At 37.6% G+C, this 21,265-nt stretch overlaps 6 protein-coding genes across 6 annotated transcripts; 5 read left to right on the top strand and 1 right to left on the bottom strand.

Annotated features, from left to right (window-relative positions):
• Nucleotides 1-2,155: 2,155 nt before the first annotated feature.
• Nucleotides 2,156-2,848, top strand: LOC112081592. The gene has a single exon (XM_024148367.1). The coding sequence runs from the start codon at nt 2,156-2,158 to the stop codon at nt 2,846-2,848; it is 693 nt and encodes a 230-aa protein (XP_024004135.1).
• Nucleotides 2,849-6,493: 3,645 nt separating this feature from the next.
• LOC18026554 (cytochrome P450 710A1) lies at nt 6,494-8,562 on the top strand. The gene has a single exon (XM_006410533.2). It carries the CDS (start codon nt 6,895-6,897, stop codon nt 8,404-8,406), a length of 1,512 nt encoding a protein of 503 aa, XP_006410596.1. The 5' UTR covers nt 6,494-6,894; the 3' UTR covers nt 8,407-8,562.
• Nucleotides 8,563-13,393: 4,831 nt separating this feature from the next.
• LOC18026553 (cytochrome P450 710A1) lies at nt 13,394-15,189 on the top strand. Its single transcript, XM_006410532.2, has one exon. It carries the CDS (start codon nt 13,457-13,459, stop codon nt 14,957-14,959), a length of 1,503 nt encoding a protein of 500 aa, XP_006410595.1. The 5' UTR covers nt 13,394-13,456; the 3' UTR covers nt 14,960-15,189.
• A 1,301-nt stretch (nt 15,190-16,490) lies between these two features.
• Nucleotides 16,491-17,881, top strand: LOC18026552 (60S ribosomal protein L18a-2). The gene is made up of 4 exons (XM_006410531.2): nt 16,491-16,576; nt 16,689-16,804; nt 16,900-16,963; nt 17,349-17,881. Exons 1-4 carry the CDS (start codon nt 16,562-16,564, stop codon nt 17,688-17,690), a joined length of 537 nt encoding a protein of 178 aa, XP_006410594.1. The 5' UTR covers nt 16,491-16,561; the 3' UTR covers nt 17,691-17,881.
• A 231-nt stretch (nt 17,882-18,112) lies between these two features.
• LOC18026551 (urease accessory protein G) lies at nt 18,113-19,931 on the top strand. The gene is made up of 7 exons (XM_006410529.2): nt 18,113-18,318; nt 18,425-18,625; nt 18,793-18,853; nt 18,979-19,180; nt 19,268-19,389; nt 19,478-19,582; nt 19,680-19,931. Exons 1-7 carry the CDS (start codon nt 18,263-18,265, stop codon nt 19,761-19,763), a joined length of 831 nt encoding a protein of 276 aa, XP_006410592.1. The 5' UTR covers nt 18,113-18,262; the 3' UTR covers nt 19,764-19,931.
• On the bottom strand, nt 19,804-21,222 carry LOC18026550 (uncharacterized protein At2g34460, chloroplastic). Its single transcript, XM_006410528.2, has 4 exons — nt 21,045-21,222; nt 20,678-20,887; nt 20,201-20,593; nt 19,804-20,119 (listed from the first exon to the last, which is right to left on the bottom strand). Exons 1-4 carry the CDS (start codon nt 21,147-21,149, stop codon nt 19,952-19,954), a joined length of 876 nt encoding a protein of 291 aa, XP_006410591.1. The 5' UTR covers nt 21,150-21,222; the 3' UTR covers nt 19,804-19,951.
• Nucleotides 21,223-21,265: the final 43 nt, after the last annotated feature.

Below are 21,265 nucleotides of genomic sequence, written 5' to 3'. Positions count from 1 at the left end.
TGACAAATTTATATTGTGCTTTATATACTTCAACCCTAAGGCCAACTAGTCAAAAGAATAATTGAACGTTCTGCAACTATTTCCGTTATTTTAATAAGAAGATATGATTTTGTAATGAAAGCTTTATCCAAAACTATTAAGTATCCACGTAATTAATTACGTAAGTACGGTGAAAATGAATTAAACAAACGGTCAACGACGTTGATTATTCTTTAGCAAAAAAAAAAAAGAACTTGATTCTTCTTTATAATAAAATAAACGGACAAAGAAAAGGATGTCAAGAAAAAAAAATTAACTTAATCCCAAACAAAAGAATCTTCAAAACATTTTACTTTTGACGTCGTTTACTGTAAAACCGTATTTTAAGACGTTTTATGTATATCATGTCTGCATGTTTTTTTTTTTTAAAAAGGGTACATAAAGAAAGGTTGCTGTGATTAGATAAAGAGATTTTAAGTTTCTAGTCTTAGAGCACATTATAATATAGCGAGAAGATTTTTAACCGTTAATGATAAACTATGTTGCACAGAATCGCTTGGAAAACTTTGATTCCCATTTTGGAATCGAAATCGGAATCATTGTACCTCTCAACTTCAAAAAATGTAAAAAATTTACAACTACGTCTGACGGTAACTCTCAACTTCAAAAATTTACAAGTCACCAATTGAACCTATAGTTGGTTGTAATTTCAGATAAAGGTTATCACTACATTGTTGGAACCCAATATTAATAAGCATTTGGACTTGTAATATTGAGTTTGTGTGTGAATAAGAAATGAAGTTTAATAAGTAAATGAGCCTTATAAATTCATTTGAGATTTGGGTTTGAGCCTATGGAAATGAAATGTTCCTATTGGCTATAACTAAAAGTGGAAGTTTAGTGGAAGTGTATTTGTCCCACATTGCTCACAAAAGAGAAAAATCTCTTATATAAATATGACTTTCTCACAATAAGGATCAACAACATTGTGGAAGTAAAAGGGCATTATGCAAAAACACCTACGCGCGCCGCCGCTGTCGCCGTCGCCGGTGCCCGTGCCGGGCTCGTTGCTCGTTGCATTTTTTAGTTAGCTCTTGGGCTCTTGGGCTCTATATAGCTGGGTGTGGATCGTGGGCTTCTTAGTTCTTGTGAAATAATTTTTGCATATCGAAAAGATAAATCTAAGAAAATAAAAGATTCCGTCCAGATAATAACGGAAGATTTCCGAATCTTTTTACTTTGCAGAAATAGGAGAATATCTTGTAATATTCCTTTTCGCAAAAGCTTATTCCTTGCGGATCAAGCTGAACCTTCCAGTATAAATAGACGCCCTCTTCTCTCATTCTAGATCATCGAATTAAAAATCGAATTTTCGAATACTCCAAACACACAGCAAATCCCTCTCGTCTTAATATCGTAAGTGTCTCGAGAGTTATAGCGTAGTATTTTAGTTCGCAGATTCTATTACGGGTGTTGCGTAATAGTCTCATCACGGTTGTATCATGGGATTCGAAAATCGCAACAAACCGTCACACATTACGGGCGATTTATTGAGTTAAGGAAAGAGATCATATCTCGACTCCGTGTTTTCGTCTGTTTTCAATCGGTTTTCAAACTCTCGTTTTAATCTCTTACCTTAACATATCGTTTATAATATTGCTATTTTCTATTCGTGATTTCAATCGGATTTTCGCGGTCTAACAATCTTAACTCAATAAATCCGCTTCCTGCTTATCGCTTGAATCGGATTGAATATTGCGAAACAGTTTTTATAAACGGTTTTGACAAAACGAGTTTTTAAAATCGATCTACGAAGTGTCTGCGAAAGTTTCTTAGCTATTTCGTAGAACTTTTGATCTATTAAAGACGAATCTACTGAAACGGTTTATGCGGCAGTCATAGACAGGTCCGCAAAACGTGTTAGGGTTTATGAACGTCTTCAAAAGACGATTCTGGGAACACCTATTTTCGAGTTCTAAGAATACCTATTGGTAATATCTGTGGAAACTCAAAGCGAATCCTATCTGGAAAACACTATTCATAGCGACTTAAACGTTTTAATCGCTGATTTGAATCTTGGTTCTCAAACTAACTTCGGTTATTTTCTGTGAACAGATTCAACTATGACTAACGGTGATGTTGACATGACTACCAATAGAAGCTCGGTGAAGTCAGGATGCCAGCGTCGGTAACCGCAGGACTTCAGCCCGACAAGTTCGATGGTTCGAACTTCAAGCAGTGGCAAGAAAGGATGTATTTCTTTCTGTCGTCAATGCGGCTGAGCAAGTACCTCACAGAGGATCCCCCAACAGTGCCAGACGGAAACAAAGATGTTATGATTCTGGCTACCGTTGAAGCATGGAAGCACTCAGACTTTCTATGCAAAGGGCACATCAAAAATCGCCTGGTGGACCAGTTGTTCGATGTGTACAGTGAGGTCAAAACTTCCAAAGAACTTTGGGATGCTTTGGAAAAGAAGTACAAGTCGTACAATGTCGGCTCTGCGAAATTCGCTACAGCGAAACTCCTCAAGTTTGAGATGGTGGATTCTCGTCCCATCATGCCACAAGTGCACGAGCCGGAACTAATCTTTCAAGAGATTAGGACTGAAGGAATGAAGCTATGTGAGACATTCACGGTGAACTGCTTCATTGAGAAGTTACCTCCAAGTTGGGCAGACTTCCAGAACTATCTTGCTTACAAGCAAAAGGCCCTGTCTCTGGCAAATCTGATCTCCAGATTGCAGAATGAGTCACTAAAACGTGACAAAGTTGGAAAAGAAGATGGTCAGATCATGACCCATGATGCAAACGTGGCTGAGTACAGAAAAAAAAGGCAAAGGCAAACCATCCAACAAGGCTGTGCCTAACAAGTTTCCTCCACGAAACAACACTAGCTTCAAGAAGCAAGGTCAAGCACCCATGAAAAACAAGTTCAATGGGAAGTGCAACTACTGCAACAAGCTTAGACATAAGTCTTCAGAGTGTCGCCGAAAGGCTAAGTCTGAGAACAACCAAGCTCACTTGATTGAAGCAGACCTGTGTGCAATGGTTACAGAAGCTAACTTGGTGGAAGAGAACCCCAAGGCGTGGTGGTATGACACAGGTGCAACCACACACATCTGTATTGACAGAGAAATGTTCAGTACCTATCAGAAGTGCAAGACTGATGATCAATTGAAGATGGGAAACGTCTCCTAGTCCAAGATTGAAGGTACTGGAAAATTTGTATTGAAGATGACTTCAGGCATGGAGGTTACTCTCAACAACGTGAAGCATGTTCCAGACCTGAGGAAGAACCTGATCTCTGGTACTCTAATGAGCAAGCATGGTTTTGCAATCAACTTTGAGTCTGACCAGCTGATACTTAGGAAGAATGGTGTTTTCATAGGAAAAGGTTATGTTAAGTCAGGATTGATCAAAATGTCTGTAATGACAATCCTGAAGAAAAACAAAGTTGTACCTGATTCCAAAGATTTAATTAATAAGAATCCAGTTGCTTATGTGGTTGAGTCTTCTAATATTTGGCATGAACGTTTGGGACATGTTAATTACAAGTCTATTCAAAGACTGATGAATTTGAACATGATTCCAAAGTGCAAAATTAGCAAAGACAAATGTGAAATTTGTGTCCAAGCAAAGCTCACGAAAACACCATCACCTCATGTTGAACGAATTACTGAACCTCTTGGGTTAATCCACACTGATCTGTGCGATTTAAAATATCTACCATCAAGAGGTGGTAAAAAGTATTTTGTGACTTTCATTGATGATTGTACAAGGTACTGTTACGTGTATTTGCTGCGTAGTAAAGATGAAGTCTTGGACAAATTCAAAGAGTACAAACTCGAAGTTGAAAAGCAACTGGCAAAGACCATCAAAATGGTCAGAAGTAATAGGGGTGGAGAATATGATGGACCTTTCAAAGAGTTTTGCCAGATAAACGGAATCATCCATCAAACTACAGCCCCCTATTCACCTGAATCCAATGGAGTTGCGGAAAGAAAGAATCGAACTCTGAAGGAGATGATGAATGCAATGTTGCAGGAATCTGGAACACCCCAGAATCTGTGGAGGGAAGCACTGCTCACCACAAATTATATCCTCAACAAAATACCTCATACGGTAACTGGCAGAACACCGTATGAACTTTGGAAAGGTAATGTACCTTCGTACAAATACCTGAAAGTGTGGGGGTGCTTAGCAAAAGTCGCAGTGCCACCTCCAAAGAAGGTCACAATTGGACCTAAGATTGTGGACTGTATCTTTATCGGATATGCTCACAATAGTAGTGCTTATCGATTTCTGGTACAAAAGTCAGATGTATCAGATGTCCAAGTGAATACTATCATGGAATCAAGGAATGCTTCTTTCTTTGAACACATGTTTCCATATAAAGATAAGCAAACTACTAAACGCACTCGTGAAGAAAGAGATGTGACTACTTCTGTAAATGAGATGGAAGTAGAACAGGTTGAAGATGAACCTAGACGAAGCAAAAGAGCTCGTAAGGAATAATCTTTTGGTGAAGATTTCATGATGGTCTTTCTTGTCGAGAATGAACCGAGATCTTACACAGAAGCCATGTCTACACCAGAAGCTCCTTATTGGAAGGATGCTGTCAATAGTGAGTTGAGTTCTATAATGCAGAATCATACCTATGAGATAACTGACTTACCTCAAGGGTTCAAAGCACTAGGGTGTAAATGGATCTTCAAGACCAAGCTGAAAACTGATGGTTCTATAGATAAGTACAAGGCACGCCTTGTGGTGCAAGGATTCAGACAAAAAGAAGGTCTAGATTTCTTTGACACCTATTCTCCAGTTACGAGAATAACTTCGATCAGAATATTGATTTGTGTAGCAGCCTTGCGAGGCTTGGAAATCCATCAGATGGATGTTAAAACTGCCTTTCTAAATGGTGATTTAGAAGAAGAAATATACATGAAACAACCCGAAGGTTTCGAGGTTAAGGGTCAAGAGCACAAATTGTGTAGACTCGTGAAATCGTTGTATGGACTGAAACAAGCTCCAAAACAATGGCACGAAAAGTTTGACAATGTGATGATGTCAAATGGTTTCAGCATTCAAGAATGTGATAAATGCATCTACTACAAATGTACTCCAAACGGATACATCTTACTATGTCTGTATGTAGATGACATGCTGATTATTGGCAGTAACAAAGATATCATTCAACAAACCAAGAATATGCTCAATGGAAAATTTGACATGAAAGACATGGGACTTGCAGATCTCATTCTTGGGATTAAGACCATTCGAACTTCAGATGGAATTACTCTGTCTCAAGATCACTATGCTGAAAAGATCTTAGAGAGGTTTAAGACCTACTCGAATGGAACCGCAAAAACTCCAATGGATATGCAAGCTCACCTAACCAAGAACACAGGTGAACTAGTATCACAAGTGGAGTATGCACGGGTAATTAGAAGTCTGATGTACTTGACCAATTATACAAGATCCGATCTAGCGCATGCGGTAAACATGTTAAGTCGCTACATATCTATTACTTATTTTATTACTTTTTATAAATAAAACGTTTAGTTACATTGAAACCATGTGTCAATGTGTAATAGTAGATAAAGCTTGAAACATTTATGTATACTGTAAATACACGCAACTATATTTTTTTTGTTATGAATACGCAACTAAATTTGATAATTGAGTTGTCTCACTATTTAATGTATCATATTAAATACTTATTAGAAGTGGTCGCCCAATCAAAAGTCGTAACCTATCATATTAAATATTTTCTATGTATAAGCTATGATTTTGTTTAAAACTGTGATATCTTTAAACAACCATAAAAGTGTGATGTGTTTCTTCGATATATATTATGTATATGTAATATATATCTTTATTGGATTTAAAAGATGCTTAACTGTTTCAAAAAACAAGAGATCATCATCAAGCAGATGTATATATTTATGGGATTTAGTTGAAATTGGAAAATAATAACTTTATTACTTGAATTGCACTGCACGTAACTTGGACTTCATTATACTCCTTATATAGCCTTAAAAAATGTCCTGGACACATGCAGTCATGCAGGTGTATCTATTTATGACTTTGGATACATCATACATGGTCATATGATCCACGCTTAACAGTTCACAAGAGCATATATATCATCAAACATTTCAGGATGTATTATAGTTATAGATAGGCTGCATCAATAGTTGTTAATCTTAATTCTTAAAATTGATATTGTTTTTCTCCCTTTTTGGATATCGAAGAAAAATGGAATGAAAAGTGTATATTAGTATATAATTATATAAACAATATGTATTATCACCATTCCAACTTTTTATTTCGTGATATTGTATTGACTTTTATTGATTTTTAAAATTATTACAGCTTGTCTTATTCTCTTGACTGAAATCAAAGTTAAAAAAAAAAGTCGATAGGCCTTCAGACTTGGTTACAAGTAAGGAATAATAGGACATTAGCGCCAAACGAGCTTTTGAAATAAACATTTCATTAGGTAATCAAAATTATTTTATCAAACAGTGAGGCGTTAGAAACATCTAGATCACGTTCAAATCAAAATCGCAGTCAATTCAAAATGTTTCATCCCCTTGTGACTTCTGAGTCTCTCTAAGAACTTAAAAAACAAAAAACAAAAAAACAGAACAGAGAAGACATTCTGAATTCTTCTTGTCCCAATACTATTGCAAACAGCTTCAATCCAATTTCCCAAAACCTCTTGGAAAATTCTGCGAACCCACCAAACAAACAAGAACACCAAGAAAGACAAAACACAGGCAAGACAAATCAAAACCCTTTTTCCCCAAACGAATCAACCATTCCCATATATACATAAACCCAAACACAGAGGCAGAGCATACCCCATCAAAGAGAAAGAGCTTGAGGAACAAGTAGAACACAACGAAAGATGATTTCCTCTGTTTCCATATTTACTTCTCTCGCACCATACATGATACTCTCAGCATTACTTCTCTTCCTTCTTCTCGAGCAACTCTCTTACCTTGTCAAGAAACGTCACCTCCCTGGCCCTCTCTTTGTCCCTCCGATCATCGGAAACGCCGTTGCACTCGTCCGTGACCCAACTTCCTTCTGGTACAAGCAATCCGCCACAGCTGGAAACTCCGTTGGCCTCTCCGTCAACTACATCATCGGAAAATTCATCGTCTACATCAGAGACACAGAGCTTTCCCATCAAATCTTCTCCAACGTTCGTCCCGACGCGTTCCATCTCGTCGGACATCCTTTCGGCAAGAAGCTCTTCGGTGATCACAATCTCATCTACATGTTCGGCGACGATCACAAATCCGTTCGCCGTCAGATTGCCCCCAATTTCACACCCAAAGCACTCTCCACTTACACTTCTCTCCAGCAATTAGTTATCCTCCGTCATCTACGGCGGTGGGAGGAAACTTCCTCCGCCGGATCTCGTCCCGTGTCACTAAGACACCTCGTCCGTGAGCTCAACCTCGAGACATCTCAGACGGTTTTCGTCGGACCCTACCTTGACAAAGAAGCAAGAAACAAGTTCCGTACGGATTACAATCTCTTCAATCTCGGATCTATGTCGCTCCCGATCGACCTTCCAGGTTTCGCGTTCGGCGAGGCTCGTCGTGCCGTGACGAGGCTGACGGAGACGCTCGCCGTCTGCGCCGGAAAATCGAAATCGAGGATGGCGGCAGGGGAGGAGCCGACGTGTCTAATCGATTTCTGGATGCAAGCGATTGTCGCTGAGATCGAATCCGGGAATCCGCCGCCGCCGCACTCCGACGACGACGAGATCGGCGGTTTCCTTTTCGATTTTCTGTTCGCCGCGCAGGATGCGTCCACGTCATCGCTTCTATGGGCGGTGGCGATGCTTGATTCGGAGCCGGAGGTGTTAAACAGAGTTAGGGAGGAAGTCGGAAGGATATGGTCGCCTGAGTCCGACGAGTTGATCACCGTCGATCAGCTCGCGGAGATGGAGTACACGCGCTCCGTGGCGCTTGAGGTCGTGAGATTCCGGCCGCCGGCGACGATGGTGCCACACGTCGCTGCTACAGATTTCCATCTATCGAAATCATATACGATCCCGAAAGGTACAATTGTGTTTCCCTCGGTTTTTGACTCCTCGTTCCAAGGGTTTACTAAACCGGACCGGTTTGATCCGGATCGGTTTAGCGAGACCAGGAAAGAGGATCAGGTGTTCAAGCGCAACTTCTTGGCTTTTGGGTGGGGTCCGCACCAGTGCGTGGGCCAGCGTTACGCGATGAACCACCTCGTGCTCTTCATCGCCATGTTTTCTACCCTGTTGGATTTCAAGAGGTTTCGATCGGACGGCTGTGATGAGATCGTTTACTGCCCCACGATATCTCCTAAGGACGGGTGCACGGTTTTCTTATCTAGGCGCGTCGCAGCGTATCCTGCACTTTCCTTGAAATGATTGGGATTTTTTTTTCAAAAAATTTATGAGTTAATTTGCTAGAAAATCCTAATACTACTGTTCAAAATTGACAAAATAGGAAAAATAGTGAATTGGTGTGACATTGGTCCTACACTGTCGAGAGTGTTATTACCCCTTACCCCTTTCTTCTTTTGTAACGAGTATTTTTTTAATGGAATTTCCCTCTCATCATTCTTCTTTACTTAACATATAAGTTATACAATTACATAACTTTTTATCAAACTATATTTTTTTTTAGCATGATAAGTTTCTGCATTCTTAAAAAAAAAAATAAAAAAAAATTCTGCATTATTTAACACATCGGAATTGCTATATTTAGTTCGTTAACTGATTATATCAGAACACATTAACATATATGTTATACAGCTACATTAAACTTTAACAGTCTAAATAATTCTTTAGCGCGCTCTTATAATCTCATACATGTTAACATATAAGTTATACAATTACATAACATATTATAAAACTATATAATTTGTCAAAATGCTTAATTTCAGTTGCTATATTTGGTTTATCGAATATTAATTTAAATCTATTTTATGTAATAATATAGTTAACATGTTAAGTAGACTATTAGAGATATATCAAAACATTTATATGGTATAGTAAATAAATTGTAATCCTCTATAAAATATATTAGCAATCTAACACTCATTTTAAAAACTTAATTCAAAATTCAAAGATAATTTGAAGTAGGTGCAGCTTTCGGATTCAAAGATAACCATCATATATCATCCAGCTATATAATATTTGGATATGTTAAAATATTTGTTGGATGGTATTAACATTTAAATATATCTCTAATATGTTATTTAACGGAGTACTAAAATTGTTGATTGTTAACTTTCAAATTAATATTTTTCCAACATAACTCATCAAGATCTCCGTCTTCAACAATCTCTCTCCTAGTCTCAGATCTATAATTTGAGAGAAAAAAGATAATTTCTAATTTATGTAAGCAGATATATAATTCAAGAGAAGAGACAAAATTAAAATAACTTTGATTTAGATAAGAACAATTTTATAGTTTTTTTGGAGAAATTGAAATTAAACTAGAATAAACTCATATTGCAAAAGCTAAAAAACAGTCTTTTACACCATTAGAGCACATAGAACAATAGTTGAGCAGATGTATTGGAATATTTGAGTAAAGAAAAGAAAGAGATAGATGAGAGAGAATAAGAGGAACTGTTGTTTCCGTCGTTGTTGTTTAGACTTCAAAGTGTAGTATAGAAAAGAAAGAGAAAGGCAAGAGAGTAAGAGAGAGAATACTGGGTGTAGAAGGATAAAAATGTATTAAAGAAAATTCTACAGTATTTAAACAGTAGTTTTTCTTATGTAGCAAATTATAAATAGTAATGTGGTCATCTACCACAAATTCTTAAAATTTATTGGTTGTGATTTATCATTGTTTGTGAAGAAATTGACTGATTGGTCATTGTTTGTGAGTGAGAGGCCCTAGAGTGTTATTAATGAATTTGATAGGAGATCGATGTCATTGTATCATGTCTTCAAATTAACTTAACCTGTTATGCCTTTTTTGCCCCTACTGAAGTTTTAACGTGTTTAATGTGTTTTTCATAACTTACTTATATTCTTGTACGTTTACAAGAGTATTAAAAAAAAACTTAGTGGTACAATCCATTCCACCGGAAGACATAAAGCCAAAAACCACATACATTCTCATTTCTCAATGTTATTGTACCATCTAGGTAGATCGTTGCCATTTATTTATTTGTAGGTTTTGACATTTCATACAACTCGATAGCATATAGAAAACATATGTAGATTTTGTAGATTCCCTTCTACTCATCCACTTTGCAAGACTATTATTGGGACAAAAAACGGTTGCTACATTAAACAAAATTACCAATAATCTAGATAAAACTCTATAAGTTCCAACTTCTTAACTAAAGATTGCTTCTCGAACACAGAATTAAAATCCTCCATAAATATATTATTTAGTGAATTCAAAAATCGATTTAATTTCGTCCTTTTCTACGTTTGAAATAATTTTAAACGAAAATATGTTACGATTCTCTATCAAGCTTTTGTTAGGTCATTCTACAACAACCTGAAAGAATAAATTTGCGAGCAAAGATAAGTGTAGGAGACAAACATTAAAGACAAAAGTTACTCGAAAAGTAGAACTGATTATATAAACACCTTCACAAATTTATCGGCTACCTAAACACGGATCGGATCTAGTAGAAAGTACATCGGTTATACATACCCATGGTTTAAAAAGTAAAAATTCTTCACTTTAAGGATGATACACTATTCTGTTGTAAAAAAAAAAGGATGGTAGTATGGTACACTATTCAGAATTGAATATCAAAAGAATAAGAAAACAGGGAAAAAAGAACCTCACAACTTTACCTGTTTCTTAATAAATTCATTCTCACACAATCATGGATACATTTTACTTTCGAAAGACTTACAAACAAATAGTCATAAATATTTTAAAGCATGGTTGTTATCAACTCTCAAGTCAAGGTAACCCAAAATTAACACATGAAGTTTGAATAAGATGAAACTAAACATACATCTATTCAAAGTTAGACATAAAAAGTAAATAAAACTAAGGCACCTACTTTAAAGAAAACAAAAAAAAAAACTAGGAATTCATATAAAAAAAAAAACACGTTGGAATAGAAGTAAAAATAATAACAGGGGGAAAATATAGGAAGAAGAAAAAGCCTCATTTGATCGAATAAAATTTTGAAAATAGATCGAAATAGAGTCCATTTTCAACTGGCTTTCTCGAAATGAATGGGCTCTAGCCAGACAAAACTAGAACTGCAAATATAAATCTATTTTTACGATCTAAGTGGTGGAGACAGAACAGTGCATGCGTATCTTCCCCACACGTATTGGAGCATGCTCCGCAGTGGCGGAGCCAGAAATTTTTTTAACCAAAGTCGAAAAAGGCATCTAACATAAAATTAAGAGGATCAATCAAAGAGTTTTCAACAAATTCTTTCAGCAATAACATGCATTATAATAAGCTTAAATTCTAATTTTTGTAGTTTGACCTGGGTCAATTGACCACTCCACTCTCCATGTAGCTCCGCCACAACATCCGTGGTTGACAACTAAAAAGAAAACGAAAACAAATAAAATAGTTTGTACATGTTTGTATATATAACTAAGCTTTTGAGGATCATGAATATCATCAAAATATTCAGTCACTTTCAGTTTGGTAACAACTAACAAGAGAACAGAAGAAAAAACTCAAAAAAGAAAAAAAGATGGTTTCTTCTGTATTTGCTTCTCTTGGCACCGTTCATAATAGTCTCAGCATGAAATAAAAATTAGGGAGATCCCGGGATATAAATAAAAGATAGAGTCAATTTGCTAAAAAATCTTAAGACAATCAAAAATAGCAGAATAGGAAAAACAGTAAATTGGTATGACACTGGTTTGACACTATTGAGAGTGTTATTACCTTTTATCCCTTTCTTCTTTTGTTACGAGTATTTTATTATTTATAAAATTTTTCTCTCTTCATTCTTCTTTACTTAACATATAAGTTATATAATTATATAACCTCTTATCAAACTACATATTTTGTTAGCATGGTAAGTTTCTACATTTTTTTTAAAAAAATTTCTACATTATTTGACACATCTGAATTGTTATATTTAATTCGATAACTGATTACATCATAACCTATTAACATATATAAATTATACAGTTACATTAAACGTTAGCAGTCTAAAGAATTCTTTAGCACACTGTTTTTAATCTCATACATGTTAACATATAAGTTATATAATTACTTAACATATTATAAAACTAAATAATTTGTTAGAGTGCTTAATTTCAGTTGCTATATTTGGCTTATCGAAAACTAATTTAAATCTATTTTATGTAATAATATAGTTAACATGTTAAGTAAAATATTAGAGATATATCAAAACATATATATGGTATAGTAAATAAATTTTAATCATCTATAAAATATATTAGCAATCTAGTATTCAATTTAGAAATCTAATTCAAAATTCAAAGATAATTTGGAATGAGTGCAGTTTTCAGATTCAAAGATAATCAGCTATATACTATTTGTCTATTTGGATATGTTAAAATAGTTGTTGGATAATATTAACATTTAAATATATCTCTAATATTTTATTTAACAGAGTTATGAAATTTTTGATTGTTAATTTTCAAATTAACATTTTCTAATGTAATTCATTGAGATCTCTGTCTTTTTTAAAAAGGAGAAAAAAAAATTGGGATTTGAAGAAAGAAATCGAAATTATATAAAAAGGAGACTTACTACCAAAATTTGCAGTGGATTTCTTAGGAAGATTGGAGATTATAGAAGCGACTCGGAATTTGGTTCTGACATAAAGAACTGCCAAAATCGGTAAATTTGGTTTCTTCTGTGTGCTTTCTACTTTTAAATTTACAGTAATTGTTGATACTGTTTAACACTTATTCCTTTCTTAATAACATTATATAAGCGTAAATAGAAAAGAGATAAATTAATAAAATTAAAATATCAATTATTCTTCTTATATTAAAATAGGAAATATTATTTCTAACAATATATTTTCTAAAAAACGTGCATGATCATAGATAATCGATGAGGTGTATAGGAGTAATATTGCCATATTAAAAAGTGTACAGGACGTGAATCATAGGGTTTTTTTCCTATCTACTTAATTATGAACAGCCCCATGTTCATCTACCACATTAACTTTAAAAGATAAAGCTTGCAAGTTTCTATACCACTCCTTGCATCCTTATTTATATATTTTTAGTTTCTGACTGGTAGGTGTGGTTCTCACACACGTGTTTGTGGAACGCGATCATGTTGCAATATTCGATATAATTTTTGCATGCATCCGTGGTTGAAAATCAAAATATTTTGTACATGCTGAGTATTATTATCTTTTTTTTTTTTTTGAAATACATGTTGTCTATATAACTCAGCTTTTGAGTCTCATGGCGTATTATCGAAAACATTCAGTCACTTTAATTTCAGTTTCTACAAGAATCAAAAGAAAAAAAAGAAGCCATGGTTTTCTCTGATTCCACATTTACTTCTCTCGCACCATACATAATAGTCTCAGCAATACTTCTCTTCCTTCTCCTCGAGCAACTCACTTACCTTCGCAAGAAAGGTAACCTCCCTGGCCCTCTCTTCGTCCTTCCGATTATCGGAAACGCCGTTTCAGTCGTCAGTGACCCAACTTCCTTCTGGTACAAGCAATCCTCCATGGCCGGAACCTCCCCTGGCCTCTCCGCAAACTACCTCATCGGAAAATTCATCGTCTACATCAGAGACACAGAGCTCTCACACCAAATCTTCTCCAACGTACGTCCCGACGCATTCCACTTCGTCGGACATCCATTCGGCAAGAAACTCTTCGGTGATCACAACTTCATCTACATGTTCGGAGACGATCACAAATCCGTTCGCCGCCAAATTGCTCCTAACTTCACACCCAAGGCACTCTCAACCTACTCTGCTCTCATGCAGCTAATCATCCTCCGTCATCTTCGTCTCTGGGAGGAAACTTTCTCCGGTCGTCCGGTGTCTCTTCGAAACCTCGTCCGTGATCTCAACCTCGAGACTTCACAGACGGTTTTCGTCGGACCGTATCTTGACGAAGAAGCAAGAAACAGGTTCCGTGCGGATTACAATACATTCAATCTCGGAACCATGACGCTTCCCATCGACTTTCCAGGTTTCGCTTTCCACGAGGCTCGACTCGCGGTGAAGAGGCTTGCGAGTATACTCGCCGTCTGCGCCGGAAAATCGAAAGCGAGGATGGCTGCAGGGGAAGATCCGACTTGTTTAATCGATTTCTGGATGCAGCCTATCGTCGCCGAGATCGAATCCGGGAATCCGGCGCCGCCGCATTCCAGAGACGAAGAGATCGGCGGTTTCCTTTTCGATTTTCTGTTCGCTGCTCAGGACGCATCCACGTCATCGCTTTTATGGGCGGTGGCGATGCTTGATTCGGAGCCGGAGGTGTTAAACAGAGTGAGGGAGGAAGTTGGAAGGATATGGTCGCCTGAGTCCGACGCGTTGATCACCGTCGATCAGCTCGCGGAGATGGAGTACACGCGCTCCGTCGCGCGTGAGGTTGTTAGATTCCGTCCTCCGGCGACGATGGTCCCACACGTCGCTGCTATAGATTACCCTCTCACGAAATGGTACACGATTCCGAAAGGTACGATTGTGTTTCCCTCGGTTTTCGACTCCTCGTTTCAAGGGTTTACTGAACCGGACCGGTTTGATCCGGATCGGTTTAGCGAGACTAGGAAAGAGGATGAGGTGTTCAAGCGAAACTTCTTGGCTTTTGGGTGGGGTCCGCACCAGTGTGTGGGCCAGCGTTACGCGCTGAACCACCTTGTGCTATTCATTGCAATGTTCTCGTCGCTGATGGATTTCAAGAGGCTTCGATCGGACGGATGCGATGAGATCGTGTATTGCCCCACGATATCTCCTAAGGACGGGTGTACGGTGTTCTTGTCTAGGCGCGTCGCAGCGTATCCGAACCTCTCTTTGTAATTGATTTGTAAAATTTTTAATTTATTGTCAGAAGTGTGGAGAGTGGAGTGTGAAATTTATGACTGCCCGTGATGCGTTTCTCTCGAAGTGAGTAGCACTTAAGAGTGTTTATGAATTCGACAAGAGATGTCATTGTTTTGTCATTGTCTTCCGCAGTCTATTTTGTCTTTTTTTCTTTGTCCCTGTGTAGCTAAAAATGAAAATGTTATAAACTACATGTGTTTTCTATCTTCTCCCGATCGGGTTGTATATTAGGCCTTTTGTATATCTCAACGATCTAGATGTACACTAATGTTTAGAGTTGGGAAATGTGTTTAATTCTTATAGAAAAACGACTTGGTGTTTTTACCAAAAAAAAACCGACTTGGTGTTTGATAATTGATATTTGATAATATGAGACAGACTAAAAAAGCATCGTATATTGTCTTTTGTTACCAATATAACTTCTGTTATACACATGCATTGTTATACACATGCATGGGTTCATTGTGAGGTGGCTATATTGTCTTGCATTTTTTCAAGGTGGAGAGTAAACCTGCAAAAAGTTGTCAGTTGACCAGGCTTTTTTTTTTACATAAAAGTAAAACCCTATTTTACACAAAAAATTACAGGTCTTGTAACATCAAAATATTGAAGCTTACTAACGAGACTTTGGAAAGAAAATAGGACTAGCAAATTATTTGGATCAAATTTTTGTAGAACCCAAATTTTATAGAAAGAAGTGTTGGCATACGATTGTAGGTTGTCGTATAGTCCTTGTGAAGCATCTCTTATGTATTCTAGTTCATGATTGAGAAGCAGAACTGAAGGAGTGAAAGAGGCTTGGATCCCTAAGAAGTAATTAAGAGAACTAAAATCCTTCATACAAATCTTGTCAAATAACACACCAACAAAGATGTTGAAGCCAAGAGCTATCAAGGACAACCAACACAATCCGGACATCCTTCAAATCTATTTATTATATGTTTCCCTTTTCATGTCCATAACAAGAAGAGTTGGGTTTTGAACATTTGGTCTTTCTACAACAAGAGTTAAGTGATTTGTTTGAACCTGCGAAAACATCATGTGTTTATAACTTACAACATTAATTTTCGTTTTTCGGAATACAATTATAGGAGCACCAATAGTTAAACAAACAATAAGTTTACGTTGAACGTGAAAAAAAAATTCGCAAATAGAGATTCACATATGATAGATTAGAATTAGATCCTGGCTTCGATCATTAAAACAAGTTTTCAACCATCCACACTGGTAATTAATCTATGAGGAACATCTAAAATACCCTAACCTTAATATATATAAAAAATTATGTTTAAATAACTATAAAACGACCGGTGAACATTTTTTTTTGTCGTCCTACCAAAAAGCAGAATCACTATAAGTGTAACATATTCGATTTGGATAATAAATTGAGATTTGAGAAGATGGAAATAACCAAACTTCGAGCGGGTTAAGACATTTTCTATAATTATCGGCCCATTGGGCCTTGTGTTCCCACATTTTGAGTTAGGGTTCTTGCATATGCTCATTTATACCGTGAAAAAAAACCCTAGCCGCTAATTGTGGTTGAGGTTTCTACCGAACTGCTCCCTCGAGACGAAAATGGTCACTTTCAAGGTAAGCTCTTGATCCATTCTCTATCTAAATGTCTCCATTGTTGCTGTATTAAGTTTGAACCTCGGCGAATCTGATGATCTCGGCATATTTTTTTTTTGTTTCGTTTTGTCAGTTTCACCAGTACCAGGTTGTGGGAAGAGCTCTCCCGACAGAGAAAGATGAGCACCCTAAGATTTACCGTATGAAGCTCTGGGCTACGAACGAGGTTCGTGCCAAGTCCAAGTTCTGGTTAGTAAAATTGTGTTTTTTTTCTCGGGATGTTTTCTTTTAATTGCTGCATTATAGAATTGATCCGTTTTGACTGGTGTTGTTATTTGGAGTAGGTATTTTTTGAGGAAGCTAAAGAAAGTTAAGAAGAGTAATGGACAGATGCTGGCCATTAATGAGGTACTTAAGTTTCTACTTTCTCATCGATAAAACGAAAATTTCGCTACCGGATCTGAAGTTATGATACATCACTGTGTTAGCGAAGTTGTTAGTCGATTAATATATCAGGAAAGTAACTGAATTTGCCGAACAAGAACAGTAAAGTTTTGATCTTTAGTTGTTTAGAATTTGTGAAAATCTTCTGTAAATGAACTATCTTTATAACGATTGACAATGCAAATTTCTTAGTATTCAGCAACTAGGTCGTTCTCAATGTGATATCTTTTTCGTTACGACTTAGATCAATTTTGAAACAGATGTTATGTTGTTCGCATGAGCTTGTGTAGTTTTATTGTTCTATGCCTCCTCCTTACTTTACGTAATCGATTACAAAATTTGTTTACAGATTTTTGAGAAAAACCCGACAACCATCAAGAATTTTGGAATCTGGTTGAGGTATCAGAGCAGAACTGGATACCACAATATGTACAAGGAGTATCGTGACACTACCTTGAACGGAGCTGTGGAACAGATGTACACAGAGATGGCTTCCAGACACCGTGTCAGGTTCCCTTGCATCCAGATTATTAAGACAGCCACTGTCCCGGCAGCTTTGTGCAAGAGAGAGAGCACCAAGCAGTTCCATAACAGTAAGATCAAGTTCCCATTGGTGTTCCGCAAGGTGAGACCACCAAGCAGGAAGCTGAAGACGACTTACAAGGCCTCCAAACCCAACTTGTTCATGTAAAAGGTCTCTGATTGACTCTTTTTTTTTTTGTGGCGTAGAATCGTGATGAAGTTATGTTCTCTGCTGTTTTGGATTTTCCCTGAAATTTTTGTTTATCAACATTCTAGGCGTATTCATGAAACTATACTAGACCTTTTCTGGATTTTGTGGTTCATGTTTTTTGCTTATGAAAGAAAACCCTTTTCCTTCTTTCTTAATTCCTCCTATGTTGGGTTCTTTGTTGTAGACAAAATCAGTAATAGAATACGTATATATACGATTCCATACGCTGTAAACCACTAAAAAGCAAATTATCAACTCAAGGCTTCTACTGTACATTTGAAAAAGCGAGAAGTGCTATTTTTGTAACTAAAATCCATTTTCTCACCACAGATCAACGATGGAATCTTATCGACATAGAACAGGGCCATTTCAGTCATTTTAAGCACCCTAGAGCGAAAAATAGTAGAATCTCCAATCACTTTGGAGATAAAAAAGGTTCTTACTTCTTGTGTGCTCAAATCAATATCACTCTCTAGTAGCACAAGTCAAAGTCAATACAACCACAACAACAAGCTTCAAATCTCCTTGCAATGGAGTCACACGACCACGGTCATCATCATCATCACGATCACGAGCATGGCCACAAGTTAGTTCGTGTTTCATTGATTTTCCCTTCCTCCGTAAAGTTTTAGTCTTTCTGCGATTTATTCTCTCACCATCACTAATCTATCTTATCTAATTCTGCAAAGTAGGAAATCGGACGGCGGCGATGGGGAGATGTCGTGGGTGGGACCGGACGGGAAGGTGTACCATAGCCACGATGGACTCGCACCGCACTCACACGAACCCATCTACTCCCCTGGCTACTTCAGCCGCCGAGCTCCACCGCTTCACGACCGTAACTTCTCCGAGAGAGCTTTTACCGTCGGTATTGGCGGTCCCGTTGGCACAGGGTAGTTGAAAAAAATCAAATTGGCTGCTTGATTTTTTTATTTATTTGGTAACATATTCAAACCTCGAATCTGTGATGGCTTCTTTGGAAATGTTAATTGGGTTTCATCTCTTTTGCTCAAATGTGTCAACTTTGTGTTCTGAATTGATTTTGTTTCTGTTCAATCAGGAAAACAGCATTGATGCTTGCTCTCTGTAGATTCTTGAGGGACAAATATAGTCTTGCTGCTGTGAGTATTATTATTATCACCGGCAAATCTTTCCGATTATGAGTTAATTCTGAGCTCCCACACAAGATTGTTTCCTTGTTTTTTGTGCACTACACATGTCAATAAAGAAGATTTTGATCTTGTAGGTGACAAATGATATATTCACCAAAGAAGACGGCGAGTTTCTGGTGAAGAATGGTGCTCTTCCTGAGGAAAGGATTAGGGCTGTTGAAACCGGTGGATGTCCACACGCTGCGATCCGTGAAGATATCAGTATCAATTTGGGTCCTCTTGAGGAGTTACATAACTTATTCAAGGCTGATTTGCTTCTTTGTGAATCCGGTGGAGGTTTCATTTCTATTCCCCTCCCTAGTTTTTGATTACTGTTTCTGAAGGATCCAGTGAGGTTGAATAGGATTAGTGTTGGGTTTGCAGATAATTTAGCTGCTAATTTCAGCAGAGAACTAGCTGACTACATCATCTACATCATCGATGTATCGGCTGGTGATAAAATACCCCGGAAAGGCGGCCCTGGAATCACTCAAGCTGATCTTCTGGTGCCCTTATGTTGCTTAAACTCTTAACTTAAAAGCTCTTTTGATCTCAAGTCTATAGTAACTAATGTGAAAGAATCTCTTGGGGTAGGTGATAAACAAAACAGACCTCGCAGCAGCTGTTGGGGCCGACTTATCTGTCATGGAACGGGATGCACTACGCATGCGTGATGGAGGGCCATTCGTCTTTGCTCAGGTTCACCATCTTCGGAATATGATTCATCACTTAATATATAACCAAATGAGCTTAGTTCTCACAAAGGTGTCTTCTTTGATTACTTTAACACTTCCAGGTGAAGCATGGACTTGGGGTCGAGGAAATCGTGAACCATGTCTTGCACTCATGGGAACAAGCGACCGGGAACAAGCGCCATTAATGGGTTCTTAAGACCCAAAAATGGAGAAGAGATAAAAATGAATGAAACTCTCTCAATGCTTACCTTGAACTCAGTTTATGAACAAAAGCTTATGCACATCTGTTTGTTTGTTGTACTCAAGACATAAGAGAAATAAGTTTTCAAATAGAGCATGAGACTCGTTACATTGTGATTGATTTGTATCCTAGTTAATTTCCTCCCTTAACAGAAGCAAAGAGATCTTTGTAGGAAAGTTTTGGAGCATCGGGACGAGCAACGATCTCCACAACCTTGAAAGACGATTCCTCATTAAGTAGAGCTTCCACTGCAACTTCTGCGACCTGGTCTCTTGATATGCTCCCTGTAGACAAAGTATCCTACAAAAGATCAAAGGTTAGATCTTTATCAGTTGTTCCAGCACAAAAGCAGACAGAAACAAAGATCAAAGAAGGTTTTACCTCTGGCTCCATGACTACGTTTCCTGTTGGAGGATCGTTTTTAAGACCACCGGGCCTTACTATGGTATAGTTGATGCCGGATCTTTTGATATACTTCTCGGCTTGAAGCTTTGCGACCAGAGTTAGTCCAAAGACGTTGAGGAAGATGTAAGCTGGGTTCAGTATCTGCCCCATTGCAGCTCCGTTCACCAAGATTGAGCTTATGAGAACAAACCTATCCACTCCTTGTTTCCGGCACGCATCCACCAGATTCACTGTCCCGAAATTATCGACTTTCCAAGGAGCGAAAAGATCAAACCCGGGACGAAACCCAGAAGCACAAATCACAGCTTTAGAATCATCACCTATAGCTTCAGCTAGCTTCTCAGGACCTTCTGTCACGTCTGCTCTAACCTAATCACAGAGGTAGTTGTGGGATTTTCAAAACAAAACTAACAGCGAAAGAACATTAGATTAAGACAAGGAAATAGAACATACAATCTGAAGAGACGGGTCGTCTTTGAAAGATGTTTTTGCTTTCTCTACATCACGAACACCGGCTTTGACGGCGAAGCCATGGGACAACAACTGCTCCACGATCCTCTTCCCGGTTTTTCCAGTGGCTCCGGCGACGAACACCATCTTCTTAGCCGCGTTTCCTTCTCCCGTTTTCTCGGTGATCACTTCACTTGCTTCACCTCTTTCCATCTGAGACAAAAGCAAGTCTCATAATTTCGGAAATCTAATTTACTAATTCCTCAACAACCAAACACAATCCGATACAAAGATTCTTCTAGCAAATAGATGATGCAAATGCACATAAAGATGTTCCATTCCAGAGAAATTGCAAAGAGAAAAAGCTTACCTTGATGGATGTGACGGAACGAGAAGAGTTGTTCTTGGTGAAGAAGAGGGAAGATTTTGAGAAGAAGACAGCTGATGAGTGTCTGAGAAGCAGAGATGTTGCCATCGATGTGTAATCTCTCCGCAACGTTAAAACTAAATTAAATTTGTCAATTTTTAATTTCTGGGCGTTCTTTTTTCTTGTTGATGATATTACACCACGTGGCAAACTTGTCATACAAA

This window comes from Eutrema salsugineum, unplaced genomic scaffold (genome assembly GCF_000478725.1).
Source record: "Eutrema salsugineum unplaced genomic scaffold, Eutsalg1_0 scaffold_10, whole genome shotgun sequence".
Lineage (NCBI taxonomy): Eukaryota > Viridiplantae > Streptophyta > Magnoliopsida > Brassicales > Brassicaceae > Eutrema > Eutrema salsugineum.
This window is presented reverse-complemented; position numbering and strand designations above follow the sequence as displayed.